The sequence below is a fragment of the Mercenaria mercenaria genome, chromosome 9, assembly GCF_021730395.1.
Source record: "Mercenaria mercenaria strain notata chromosome 9, MADL_Memer_1, whole genome shotgun sequence".
Classification (NCBI taxonomy): Eukaryota; Metazoa; Mollusca; class Bivalvia; order Venerida; family Veneridae; genus Mercenaria; species Mercenaria mercenaria.
In genome coordinates, this window is record NC_069369.1 from 56,754,491 (window position 1) to 56,769,676 (window position 15,186).

Genomic DNA, 15,186 nt, shown 5'->3' on the forward strand with positions numbered 1-15,186 from the left:
ACATATTACAGGAGAAGCTTACATTACGAAACATGGGAAAGTACGTGTAAAATCGTCTTATAAATACACTGTAGAAATTGGCACTTGTTAAGAGAGAATATTATGTATGTGTCATCGAATTAAATGTACTTAACGAGTCGAATAAGCGGTTTTTAGCGGTTATTCATTTTTACTAAAAGAGTCAAATAAATTCAGCGTGAAGACACACACGACAGATGTGAATTAAATGTACTTAACGAGTCGAATAAAGCGGCTTTTAGCGGTTATTCATTTTTACCAAACGAGTCAAATAAATTCAGCGTGAAGACACACACGACAGATGTGAGATTTTCTTATTATATGTTAGTTTTTTTTTCGTTAAAACGTCGAACTCTCTGCTTTCTTTACCTATTACAGAAAAACAAAATCCACTCGAACTTCTTCTATACTTAAAACAGAGACAACTTTAAAGTGTCATTACACATGTGTAAGGAAAATATGACATGAATATATTTTTCTTTTTTATCATCGTAACACATACAATAAATAAACAGTTACATATATTTACAACTATAAATGTACTACGCTGTTCCATGTTGGAACTATGAGATAATTTAATATTGCAGTCATATCTACATCAATGCTTTTACCAAACAATAAAACAATACAACCGAGCTAGTTTTGCTAATCCATAAGTATCTTATTAAAAATATTTAAAAACAACAAATACGTAGCTATAATACAATAGTAATATTTGAAAATGTAAATTTGTACTATTTTATAAATCCCGCACGATAACTCAAACGATAACATGTTTGGTAATTATGGTGTTTTTTTTTTTCATTAAAACGTTTCAACACTGAAAATATTTTTGTAATACATTACAGTATGCACTTAACTTCTATCTTTGACAACATTTTTGAGTTCAACGATGCTTGAGAACCGTAATATAAACATGCTGTCGTTTAAATTATCGTGCGAGAGTGTTTAGAGCAAGATAAAGTCATATGATGAAAATTCCCTTGATCAATGATGCGGCTCCATCGGTCGATGTAGTTGATGAAATATTTAGTACAGTTCGATTACTAGGTCATAGGTGTTTACACGTTTCCAGACCAAATTTCTCTACTTACAAAATGACATTTCTACTTTTTATGCCCCCGAAGGGAGGCATATAGTTTTTGAACCGTCTGTCCGTCTGTCAGTCTGTCGGTCTGTCAGTCTATCCGCAATTTTCGTGTACGGTCCATATCTTTGTCATCGATGGATGGATTTTCAAATAACTTGGCATGAATGTGTACCACATTGTAAGACGACGTGTCGCGCGCAAGACCCAGGTCCGTAGCTCAAAGGTCAAGGTCACACTTAGACATTAAAGGATAGTGGATTGATGGGCGTGTCCGGTCCATGTCTTTGTCATCGATGGATGGATTTTCAAATACCTTGGCATGAATGTGAACCACAGTAAGACGACGTGTCATGCGCAAGACCCAGGTCCGTAGCTCAAAGGCCAAGGTCACACTTAGACTTTAAAGGATAGTGCATTGTTGGGCGTGTCCGGCCCATATCTTTGTCATCCATGGATGGATTTTCAAATAACTTGGCATGAATGTGTACCACAGTAAGACGACGTGTCGTGTGCAAGACCCAGGTCCGTAGCTCAAAGGTCAATGTCACACTTAGACGTTAAAGGATAGTGCATTGATGGGCGTGTCCGGTCTATATCTTTGTCATCCATGGATGGATTTTCAAATAACTTGGCATGAATGTGTACCACAGTAAGATGACTTGTTATGCGCAAGACCCAGGTCCGTAGCTCAAAGGTCAAGGTCACACTTAGACGTTAAATGTCATTTTTCATGATAGTGCATTGATGGGCGTGTCCGGTCCCTATCTTTGACATTCATGCATGGATTTTAAAATAACTACGCATGAATGTGTGACACAGTAAGACGACGTGTCGCACGCAAGACCCAGCTCCGTAGGTCAAAGGTCCTAAACTCTAACATCGGCCATAACTATTCATTCAAAGTGCCATCGGGGGCATGTGTCATCCTATGGAGACAGCTCTTGTTGATTATGTTTTGCTTTAGCTTGAGCTCACGTTTTTCTTATACTAGAAACACTAAAATATGGAAGCCGGAGTTAAGGTTACAAAACGCAATCTTTAATGTTTGGAAACATGATGTTTACAAAAACGAACTGTATGTTATTGTATGGGGCATGTAAGGATGTGTCAGTTGTTTTATTGTTTTTTGTATTGAGAAAAGATCTAGACCATTTTCATTGAATTGGTCAGGTTTTACTTTTATGAGCAAAAGTCTACATACGCATAATTGTTAAACAGCAAATTTCATGGGAGCATTTTCAGAGGGTGTTTTTTTTTTTTGTTTTTTTTTTTTTCAGAATAGATTAAATTATGTTTCTTATACTGTCAATAACATCTCAGTATTTTTTTTGGTAAGAAGACAAGTTATACTAACTGGCTAGATATGGTTTTCATATCATTGAAATGCTCTATACAGATTGTCTAGATATGAAATAAAGAAGTACCCTTAATACAGAGTTTTGTTCAAATTACATTCTGTATTTATAGTCCACTGAAATCATGAATTTTCGGAGACATATTGGACGTGTTCAGTTACTTTAAGATTTCGCATTATTGTTAAATAGATGTATAAAATTCATTGTGCTTTCATCAGAAAATATAATATTCAAGTCGACAGACTGTAAAACATACTTATAAACAAGTCAACGATGAAGTACCTTTCGGCAGTTCAAAACGACACTGGTTCTCAGCTTGCCAAAGCAATCGCAATTTCATTATTATTGCTCTCACGGAAATCAAGGTAAACACTGCCTCATTGGGATTTGATGGCTTCTGTTCTATCGTAATTACGTACAGACGGACGAACAGATGTTGTGTTTTTTGTCACAAACATTCAGATTTTGCCATTTTCTTTCAAAACAAGTTTCGCATTGTCGCGATGTCGCATCGCATTGTCGTGTGTCGTATCGCGATGTCGCGCTTCGTGCTATTGGCGCATAGGCGACACACAACAATGCGACACAACATCGCGACAATGTCGTTTGAGAATATCGTATGTCGTATCGCAGTGTCGCGCGTCGCTAAAAAGCAGGACACGACGCGCGACAAGGCAAAACGACATCGCGATACGACATCGCGACAATGCGATACGACGGACGACAATGCGATGCGACATCGCGACATATCGTGCCTAAATTAACAACTCGACGCACGACATTGCGAAGCGACATCGCGACATTTTGACAAATGTCATATCGCATTGTCGTTGTCGCGCATTGTCGTGTGTCGTATCGCATTGTCGCGCGTCGTATCGCATTGTCGCAATGTCGTATCGCAATGTCATGCGTCGCCTTTGAGGGGCGACGGACGACATTTCTCATGGCACTAACAGGATTCCGTATAAAACACAGATAAGAGACTTGGAAGCATTCTGAACCATTCACACCCATCCCTTTTTCCTTAACTTCGTGGCATTAAATTTTACGATATAAACATATTGCGTAAAATTTAATTAAATAACCTACACATTAACTCATGTGAAGACTCTCTAAATTCATATAAATCATCAGATTTATGTTCCTATCATTTCATTAAATTTGGGATTATATGAAATTTTGGTTAATTAAATTTCTTTTCATACAGACATTTTGTTAAATTAGGTAAATTACATTCAAAATTTACTTGCATGAATATCCACTAAATTCATATAAATCATCAGATTTGTTGTCCTAAAATTTCATTAAATTAGGGATTGTATGTAATTTTGGTAAATTAAATTTCTGTTTATATAGGCATTGTATGATATTCGATCAGTAGTGTTCAAAATTTACTTGCATGAAGATCCGCTAAATTCAGATAAATCAATAAATAGATTTAGTTTCCTAAACTTACAATTAAATCAGAAATTTCATAATATTTAAGAGCAATTTTAAATGCAAAGGAAATTTAGGAATTTCATGAAAATTAAACGCAAAGTAAATTGAAAGTAAAGTTTGAAATTTAATTTACATTGAATTCACTTTAATGCAATTGCATTCAAAATTTACACGTAATTTGAATTACATTTAATTTTGTATTAAACCCCACAATTCATGCAGTGCTTTTAGTCAGATGTAAGGTATTTTCACGACCACACAGTTTTATACAGCCGACTACGACTTCGACGGTGTACTCTCCAACGCCTTTGTAGCTTGGCTACACAAAATGTTATCATTATCAATACTATAAACAAAGCGATAGTTATAGAAGACTTTCTGTGGCCCAGAATGTAGTAGATCAGTTGACTGTCTATTCCATACCAAGATCCGTCATTAAATCGATAGACATACTTTGCAAAACTTTCTAACGATAATATTAGTATATCATCACTGCATGGGTAATTCAGATATCGTCCGAATAGAAAGGTTGGCCCTGAAATTGATAATAAAAGATCTGCTCTCCATATAGTTACATAAGCATTCAACATTTACCTATACCAGAAAATCCTGTAAAAGTGTTCGAGAACTGGAATAAACCACAATAAGTGAAATAAAAAAAAGAAAGGAAGCTTAAATAACATTTGCATTTGAATTAAGAACAATTAAATTATTAATGTGGATAGACTAGCACAGATTAGCCAAACTTCTTCAAAAAACAAAGACAACTATCAAACAGGGAATGCCACGTACCAAAAACGCAGCCTCCCCGAAACGAAACCCACAGCACGCAGACGTGCACACCACAAACACACACACATACACACACACACGCGCGCGCGCGCGCGCAAACTTGTACACAGGACAAAACGAACAAACAAAGGAACACAGTGGGGCACCGCCTTGGAACGGTCAGTGGCAAAAACACCACTGGGGAGCTTAAACCGGTTTATGGTGCGCACCCAACCTCACTCTTACCCCCACCATGTTCCTAAGATACGGGACAGTGTAAATATAAGTAATCCGCTCCAGGTGAATCTCTAACACACGTAATGGAAACAAAAAGGCATGACATGTAAAACACAAAAATGCTCGTGTATAAATATATAAAAAGCAAATCCTAAGAACTAAAAACATATGTACTCAATGCCTTTTCAGAATACAGAGCAACAAGAGAAACACCCTTAAGGGCCCGACGAAACAGGCCAGAAGACAGATATCAAAACAGTTCAGTTCTGATAGGATTTAAAAACTGCTTATCATAGAGTCCTCCCACTCTTCCGTCAGACACACTCAAAGAGGGAAGCGTAGTGTCCAACTGTAAGCGGGTTGAACACTAAACATGTGGTATGTCTCAAAACAGTTGGGTCGTAACCTTTTTTAATAAAACGTTTTATAATTCTACCAAATACAGTTGGAAAATTATCATGACCCAAGATCAAAGTCAAATTTAAAAACATTCACGTTAGTACTGCTGCGATAGTAACTATTTATCTTTTGAGAACAGCACTCATTATTTACTAAACCAATCCATCAACTGGTTACTTTTACCAATTTAACATTTAGCCTGCAGGTGGCAAGAGATTCGGCCTCTGCAACCATTGCAGACCAAGATCAGACTGCTATCCGTGCAGTCTGATCATGATCTGCACTGTTCGCCATTCAGTCATTATCATTTTGGTAAGCACCCCTTTTAACAGTTAATGGTACTGTCCAAATTGAAAGATGGACAAGTTCATTATAGACATTTAGCAGGATAAGGGTTACAAGAAAAGGAAACTTTGTTAGCAGAAAGATTATATTATTACATATATGTTTTAGAAAAGGTGAGTTCAATGGCGTTATGTTAATGCAGAACGGCCCAACCTATCTCGTAGGACTCTACAGATGTTGTACGAATCTATTACTCTACCTGTTGATAACATGATGGTGGTATGTTTGATAAAAAACCATTTGTTTGAGAATGGTAACCAGTCTATTGCAGTCTTCATGAAAGGATGGTGTGCTGTTATACCCATGAAATCGTTCGAAGGTCCTGCAGTTTTTTCCAGATGAAGAACAACACTTTTATTTGATTCTAACATTCTATCAGCTAGTTCATCCAATCTGAAAAAGACCAAAAAAAACAAAAACAACAAAAAAACTTAGACAGTCGTTTACATTAGATTCTGGGCAAGAGAAATAAAAGTACGAAATGAAATCGCAGGAAACATATGAACAGATTTAATACATTAGAACTATTTTACTTAAGAAATAATAAATATGTCCCTATATTTTATCAGTTAATGAAATATGGGCAGGAGTTCAGAAGCGTAATAATTAAACCACGAGTGCGTAGCACGAGCATTTAATATTCGCATCCGAACAACTGCCCATATTTTATTAATTGATAAAATTTTTGGAACATATTTATTACTTCGATTCTAACGACGAAATTTCTTCGCATTTTACAGCAATACATTTTAGCTCGATACGTCATCGGTTGGCTATATGCTATTAAAAACCTCCCCACGAATGGAAAGCGTTGCATAAAACTATGGAAGCCCTGGAGGGACAATTGATTTCCGTACTTCCCACTTCTGACTTCTAACTTTTGCACTTCTCACTTCCAACTTCCTACTTCTAACTTCCGCACTTCTGACTTCTAACTTCCACACTTCTCACTTCCAGCTTTTGACTTCCTACTTCCTACTTCTAACTTCCGTACTTCTGACTTCCGACTTCTTGACTTTTTACTTACTTCTTCTTACTTCTGCACTTCTGACTTCCAACTTCCTGACTTCTTACTTCTGACTTCCAACTTCCACACTTCTTACTTCCGACTTCCAAAGAGGGAAAGTTGGATGTCAGAAGTGCGGAAGTTGGAAGTTAGAAGTCAGGAAGTTGGAAATCGGAAGTGTGGAAGTTAGAAGTCAGAAGTGCGGAAGTTAGAAGAAGGAAGTAAGAAGTCAAGAAGTCGGAAGTAAGAAGAGTGGAAGTTGGAAATCAGAAGTCGAAAGTCAGGAAGTTAGAACTCAGAAGTGCGGAAGTTAGAAGAGGGAAGTAAGAAGTCAATGGTCGGAAGTAAGAAGTATGGAAGTTGGAAATCAGAAGTCAAAAGTCAGGAAGTTGGTAGTTAGAAGTGCGGAAGTTCGAAGTCAGAAGTGCGGAAGTTAGAAGTAAGAAGTCAAGAAGTCGGAAGTAAGAAGTGTCGAAGTTGGAAATCAGAAGTCGAAAGTCAGGAAGTTAGAACTCAGAAGTGCGGAAGTTAGAAGAGGGAAGTAAGAAGTCAAAAAGTCGGAAGTAAGAAGTATGGAAGTTGGAAATCAGAAGTCAAAAGTCAGGAAGTTGGAAGTTAGAAGTGCGGAAGTTCGAAGTCAGAAGTGCGGAAGTTAGAAGTAAGAAGTCAAGAAGTCGGAAGTAAGAAGTGTGGAAGTTGGAAATCAGAAGTCGAAAGTCAGGAAGTTAGAAATCAGAAGTGCGGAAGTCAGAAGAGGGAAGTAAGAAGTCAAAAAGTCGGAAGTAAGAAGTATGGAAGTTGGAAATCAGAAGTCGAAAGTCAGGAAGTTGGAAGTTAGAAGTGCGGAAGTTAGAAGTAAGAAGTCAAGAAGTCGGAAGTAAGAAGTGTGGAAGTTGGAAATCAGAAGTCGGAAGTCAGGAAGTTAGAAGTCAGAAATGTGGAAGTTAGAAGTCAGAAGTGCGGAAGTTAGAAGTAGGAAGTCAAGACGTTGGAAGTGAGAAGTGTGGAAGTTAGAAGACAGAAGTGCGGAAGTTAGAAGAAGGAAGAAAGAAGTCAAGAAGTCGGAAGTAAGAAGTGTGGAAGTTGGAAATCAGAAGTCAAAAGTCAGGAAGTTAGAAGTTAGAAGTGCGGAAGTTAGAATCTATATAATTTTCATTTGACATTTTTAAATTAAGTTATACTTATCAAAGTGAAGCAAATACAACGAAAAAGAATATGTCACAAATTCTTTTAAATCAAAATTATTGTAATTTTCAATGAATCCGCATAAATTGACGCTTTCGTATCTTTGCAGCAATTTCATATTTCAATGAATAGTTCGAGTAATAACTTCGAATTGCTTGATGAAACTTGACAAACTTGATCTGTAGCGTCATTATAAGGTCCAAATTTATATTTTAAATGTCATATTTGGCATATAGGTACTAGTAGATGGCTATAAGATAATACAAAGAGCACATGAATGTGGTCAGTAGGACAAAGGCAAATTTCATAGCAAGGTCACAAATCTGTCTGTCGTATTTATTTTTTGTCCAGAGCATAGAAATTACGCGGGTAAATTGTCACGTGACCTGGATTGAGCGCGTCGGTCAGGCGGAGGAAGTGGACGTGTATTTATCTGAGAGTTTTTTGCATTTGTGGTTTATATGTTTGCTACAAGAAGTGGTTGTAGTTCAAAGCATATAAAAAAGTTGCCTATCATTTTGGCTCGGTAATGTGTGTTTAAACGACAGTACCCGGCTGATGACGATGTTATCTAGACGAATACTCGTTCACGAATATATATGAACGATATCAAATAATGATATATTCTTTTCATATGTTCAATTGTTTTCGTTTGCTGGTACTAGATCTATTTCTTTATAAAATTATCAGCATTACGTATTGTATCAAGGTAAAAAGGGGGAACCAGTGTTTATATGCCACTGCACTGTTTATCGTTTTGGAATTTAAATTTGACTTTCTGTTGCTACTGAAGGTAAGTATGTGGATTGATCGTTTTCTAGTATTAAAAAATTATGCTGGATTATTAACTATCAACAATACAGTAAAGCATTAGTAGGAACTGGATACAACGATGCAGCCCTGATTAGTCTTAAAATAGATACCCCCTTTGTTTCTTTTACGTCCGAAATACGATGTCTTTCTTCGAACAAAAAGAGGTAAATATCTAATTTTACCAATTTAGACAAGTCAGATTATAACCACTGATCATAACTATACTAGTCTATACCAGCATACGACAGACGTGCTTATTTGGTCATTAGCGTTATAAACTCTAATTTATTTATAAAGGTATTTATGCAAAATTCTGGAGTAATTTCGGCCCAGTCAGCTCGTCCCAAATTTTAATATTTTCGTACCGATGACAGTTCATCTTTGTTATTTCTTTCTCTTACTTTGATAATGTCAGAATATTGAATGCGAGGCATTTCAGGGACATTTCTTTCAGATTTAAGGCTAGTACTAGGTCCAGTAAACTTTGTGAAAATGTTTTGTATATTCCAGATTTATCAAAAATATAAAAGAAACAATTGGTTTCTGCATCTTTACACATTACTGCTGGCGGTTGTAAGTGAAGCAGCAGTTATAATTTAATTGTGGCTGGGATGACATTTGTAGACCTGGTTGTTTATTTATTAAACTGAAATATTGTTTAATTTCCCGCACACTACTAGTCCGACAAATTTGACGGAAATATTGAAATATTTTTCTTATTGGCAATATAACAAGAGCTGTCACAGGAGACAGCGCGCTCGACTATTTCGATGCTGGATAGTCAAACTGGGCATATCTGAGGAAACTAGAGCTGTCACTGGAGTATTTAATGACTCCAATTGTGGATGAAGATATTGCACAATAGCCTGAGTCTATGTCAAAAATATCAACTTAAAGTAATAAGAGAGGTAAAGCTAAAATGTATCAAAACACTATATAAGTATATCCTAAGCAAAAAGGGGCACAATTCATTAAATATGGTGCCAGATTATGCACTTGTGTCATATGGTGTGGGTGATGATGTTGAACAACTACTTAAGTTTGAATCAAAATCATTCAGTAATAACAGAGACAAGATGAAAATGCATCAAAACTTAACAAAAATTTCTAAGTAAAAAGGGGAAAATTCATAAAAATTGGTCCAGAGTTATGCACCTTGTGTCAATGTGTAAGGGTATGATGTTGAACAACTGTTTAAGTTTGAATCAGATCCATTCAACAATAACAGAGATAGAGTGAAAGTGCATAAAACTTTAACCTGAAATTCTAAGTAAAAAGAGGGAATAATTCATGAAAAAATGGTGCCAGAGTTATGCACCATGTGTCATATGATGTGGGTGATGATGTTGAACAACTATCTTAAGTTTGAATCAAATCCATTCAGTAATAACAGAGATAGGGTGAAAGTGCATCGAAACTTTAACCTGAAAATCTATGTGATAAGGGGGGATAATTCATGAAATATTGGTGCCAGAGTTATGGCCCTTAAGTCAGATGATGTGGATGATGATGAGGAATAAGTATTTCAAGTAATTACAGAGATAAGTTGAAAAAAGAGAAAGTGCACCAAAACTTTAACCAAGGTGGGGACGCGGAAAGACGCCGACGCCGACGCCGGGGCGGGTAGGATAGCTCTCCTTATACTTCGTATAGTCGAGCTAAAAATTGCATGTCACAAAAATAAAACAATCTGACCGTCAAATTATTTTGAGTAGATCTACTCCCTAAACCTGAATACAAAAATTGCCCGTACGTTATCAAGTATTTTGTGATATATATATATATATATATATATATCTGTAAGCAATGTGTAAGAATCTTGTTTCTTTTCAGAGTTAGCCGGTATTAGCCAGAGCAGTTGAGGCAAAATCTGACTTGCGCAGCTTTAACCAGAGCCAATAGGGACAAACCATTATACGGACTAGTTGAAAATCTTTGAGAAAACAGACAAAATATATATATATAAAAACAGATTTCACCATCCCTGCAGGGGCAGGAATTACATAAATGTATTTCCCAGTAATTTTTGTCCTCATAATACTCTTGTACGTGCAAGAAAGAAAAAAAAGTTAGAATTACTGTTCAAATGATATGGCTGTTTGATATGAGGAAACATCAAATAACTGATTGATAATAAATACATGTATTTGAATGCACACATGCATATGGGACATATTGTACACATACTTAGCACATAATATTAGTTCACTGTTGTCAGAGGAATAAACTTTATATTTCACATAGTCTGAACAACTATCATCTCAGTACTACCTAAAATCATTCAAGCAATACTTTTAGGTTGCAATCGCACTATCAAATGATGAAATGGTGTATGAACAACTAAATTAAAAAGTAAAAAACGTTTTGACATTGTCCTACATGTATAGCATGCTTTATAATGTGTGTGAAATTCTGATTTTTTTTTAATTTTTTTTTTACTTTTTCCTAATTGGTAAATTTTTCATTTTACTTTAAACTTTCTACTTTTATTTTCAATACATAGTTTTATACTGTATTACATAATGAACAGCAAAGATGAGATGTGTATACGATACCGCCAATTGACTGTACTGTCATTGACTTCTTGCCTTATTAACACAAATGGATTGATATGAAGGTATTATACAAATTGATTTTGTATTTCTCGCTGTCCTGTAAATGTGCAGTTTATATTGATATGCAGGAAACAAAGACTTGAGCGAAACATTATAATACGCATGGCATGTTTGAATATTTGTTCATTAGAATTGGATTAAACAGACAGGAATTATGAGAAGAAATATTTCCCTAAATGTACCTATCTACCTACCAAACCAAACCAAACCTATGGTATCATATGGCGTGAGAGGGGAAACAACTATTGTCAGACCATTATAAATTACGAGAAATACAAATTGTAAAATATTCACCACTTTAAGACCAATCAGGGTCTCTCCTGCTAGGGACTGCATGACTATTTACAGGTGGCACTTTAAGAAGGAAGCAAATCATTAATAAAATGTTTTATCACATGTTTGACGATGCGGGAGTGTAATAAAGCCATTACATAAAATTGATAATACACTAGTGTAATAAAGCTTTGACGTCGACGTCATTTATAGTGTATGAGACGTTGGTCAAATTGACTTTTTATATAGTAAAGGAAAGTAGATCTTGTTATGTTTCGACAGGAAAATCTACCATGTGATAAAAAGAATATTACATTTGTGACTTTCCTCATTGAATTGATTAAACTAGTTGAATAAAATTGATAAAATGTTCGTATCTTTGTTACTATTGCTTATATCTTACTGTAAGTTCATATAAACATTATCCAGCATACAAACAAAGTATGTGCAGGGGCTGGGCCCATAATACCCAAGATCAAGGTCACCAAGTTGTTATACTTGGAATTATTTTCATGTTATTTTTTCCGAAAGCTTCGTTTTTAGACATATCTTTTGGTACTTTAAAGGATAATGACTTGAAATTAAAAATATTTCTTTATAATCATCATCTGCATGTGTGGTTACAATCCCCATAACTCTAATTGTATTTTTGACAGAATTATGTCCTTTTTATACTTAAAGATTTTTGGCAATCTTCGCTTTTCTGGATATAACTTTAGTACAATGTGAGATAATGACTTGAAACTTAAAATGTATATCTTTACCATCATCATCAGTACCCCTTCCATAATTGACCTTTAACCCCTCTGAGTGGTAGGGTCTTTTTATATCTGAGTGTATCTTCCTTTAAAAGTAGTGTTCTCTTATTAAGACATAAATTCATTTCACTGTCAAATCGCCGAATACGAATACTGTAGCGTGCTGTCTTACGGACAGCTCTTGTTCCCTTTGTTCCTTGTTGCCAAAAGCAGTTTCTCTTTTATATCAATTGATAAAGTAACCTATCCTATCCTTGGAAAATGCTTTTAAAAGAGACTTCCTGGATGTATCGTTTGGGAGATGTGTTTCCACAAGAAACTGATTCAAAAATGCCTGTTATATACTTATTTAAAAAAAAAGTTGTGGTGTATGTTCCACAATCAGTTTTACTGGTGACTTCCCTTAACCATTGCACTTATACGCATTTTTTTTCACTAGAGTTTATGTATCATACTATGATCCTAAATTTATTTATGATTTTTCCCGCCAAACTCTTTGTTAAATTTTTGACGTTGTCGTCATCGACGTCGTTTGACGTTGACGCCACTTCCTTTGTTATGTTTATTTTGAACTCTGATGAAGGCTTGTGTAGCCGAAACGTTGGTGAAAAATAAAATAACTTGTTTTATAAAACGTTTTTGTAGTTTTGACTACTTTTAATACCTATATATATTATTGCCAAAAACAAACAGAATGTTCAATTTGTATGTTCTTACAACTAAATTTTACCAGAGTGACAGGACTTTGCAACTGAACATTTTCTAGTTTGACAAGTGCCAGTTCTCAAAAAGGTATGAAAACTGCTGCATAACATAGATTTAAACTATTTGTGAAGTATTAATATTCGCATCCTATTTTAGTTTTATTACATATAGGTAATATCAAAAACTTGAGTATGGTTGAAGAAATTATATTTTTTATTTATTATATATGGGTGGAACTCTGCTTATACTCGGTCAAACGGGATGAAATAATATATGAGCAAAGCTCATGTGCTTATTGATAATTTTGTGGGATTTGGTTATTCTCGCTCAAAATCTTTTATGAATTATAAGCATTTTCCTTTTTTAAAACAAATCAATGGAAAAACACTGCTTTTACTGGAACAAGGAATAACAGTTAATGTGAGCGAAGGCCATGTCCTAATTGATAATTATGTGATGTTTGGAGATTCTCGTTATAACAAGAGCTCGTAGAACACAAAATGACCCCTTCATGCATTCAGTAACTGCACAAGGAACAGAAATTATTTGGTCGCTGTGCATTGGACATTTAACGTACTGACCTCAAATCAATAATTATGGGTCATTTACGGTAAAAAAAGTTCTATTGTTCTTTGACCTACTGATCTCAAAATCAAAAGGGGCCATCTGCTGGTCATGACAAACCTCCCGATCAACATTTGTGATCCTAGGCTCACTAGCGTTCTTGAGTTATAATACGCAATTAATTTCAAACTAGAAAATGCTTTTGTAGAAAAGCCCATGTCTCTCCCAATGCATAGTCGAAATAGGCAAGAAATCAATAGGGGATAGGAGAAAGGTCAAAGAGACACTAATGGCTGGCTGTAATAGGGAATCATCTACTTGGCATGTCCAATCACCCTTTGAGGTTTCAACATTCTTGGTCAAGTGGTTCTCAAGTAAGCCGTTTTCCATTTTCAGGCCACTGTGACCTTGACATTTGATCGAGTGACTGACCACAAAATCGATAGGGGTCATCTACTTTGCATATCCAATCATCCTATGAGTTTCAAAATTCTGGTCAAGTGGTTTTCAAGTAATTTATCAGAAAAGGTTTTCCATGTTCAGCCTCTGTGACCTTGATTAGTATGTTTCAAAGAATACTGGTAAGGGTCATCTACTCTGTAATCGTATCCTATCATCGTATGAAGTTTGAAGGGTCTGGGTCAAATGATTCTAAAGTTATTGGTCGGAAACTGTTTTCCATGTTCTGATCATTAAAAAATCAATTTGGGTCATCTACTCTTCATGTCCAATCATTCTATGAAGTTTCAAAATTCTGCGTCAAGCGGTTCTCAAGTAATTTATCAGAAACGGGTTTCCATGTTCATGCCCCTGTGACCTTGACAGGTGATTGTTTTTCAAATGAGATCTCATCTTGGTAAAAGCAGGCTATGAATATATTATATATAAATTACATATCAGATAAAAGACAGTTCTGATCTGAATAGTTCTTAAACTAAAAGCAACCATAAAAGAATATTTACAATGAAATTAAAGTGTTAAGCTCAGTTTTCAAAACAATCAAAACAACTGCTAGTGTCTCCAATATCAGCATACATTATGATCTTCAGGTTGCATTCAGTCATGTTCTCAGCTGTAGATTGATGTAATATGCCTCATAGTACAACAATGTTTTGTTAAAAATGCAAATATTGAAAAATGGAAATTTTCAAACTTAATTTAAATGGTCTTAAATGATTTCATTTAAGTCTTCCGAAGCCCGCTTTTGCATAATTATTCGGGAAGAAATCGTACGCCGGTACGTGAATATTTGGGAACGAAAACACCGCGAATCTACCGGCGATTAAAAGGTGAACTGTTTCTTTCGAATTGATTATACCCTTTAATGATGTGTCAGTAACACTTACCAGCTAGAACGTAAACTTACATTAAATTGTAATGCGTATGATCGTATTTTCGGGAAACGGGTGCGATTTTTTTCAAACCCTCCTCTACGGCCGCAATTATTTTCCTAAGTCTTGCAAATGACAATTATTTACGTAAATAATATTATGAAAGGATCGTATTATTGCCTATGAAAAATAAATAAAATAATACCTCTACTATTGATTTAATGCAATATATGTTTTCATAAACCCATTTCTATGCTACAAACTTCGCCGGTGACATCGCG

General features: G+C 35.4%; 1 protein-coding gene across 2 annotated transcripts in view; it reads right to left on the reverse strand.

Annotated features, from left to right (window-relative positions):
* Positions 1-3,305: 3,305 nt before the first annotated feature.
* The window catches only part of LOC123547190 (uncharacterized), a 46,970-nt gene continuing 35,089 nt past the window's right edge, over positions 3,306-15,186 (reverse strand). For both annotated transcript variants that reach the window (XM_053551454.1, XM_045334098.2), the window contains 2 exons: positions 5,855-6,048; positions 3,306-4,438 (listed from right to left, as the gene is read on the reverse strand). In XM_053551454.1, the coding sequence (XP_053407429.1) occupies positions 4,152-4,438; positions 5,855-6,048 (481 nt within the window). In that variant the 3' untranslated portion in view covers positions 3,306-4,151. The remainder of the gene's footprint in view (positions 4,439-5,854; positions 6,049-15,186) is intronic.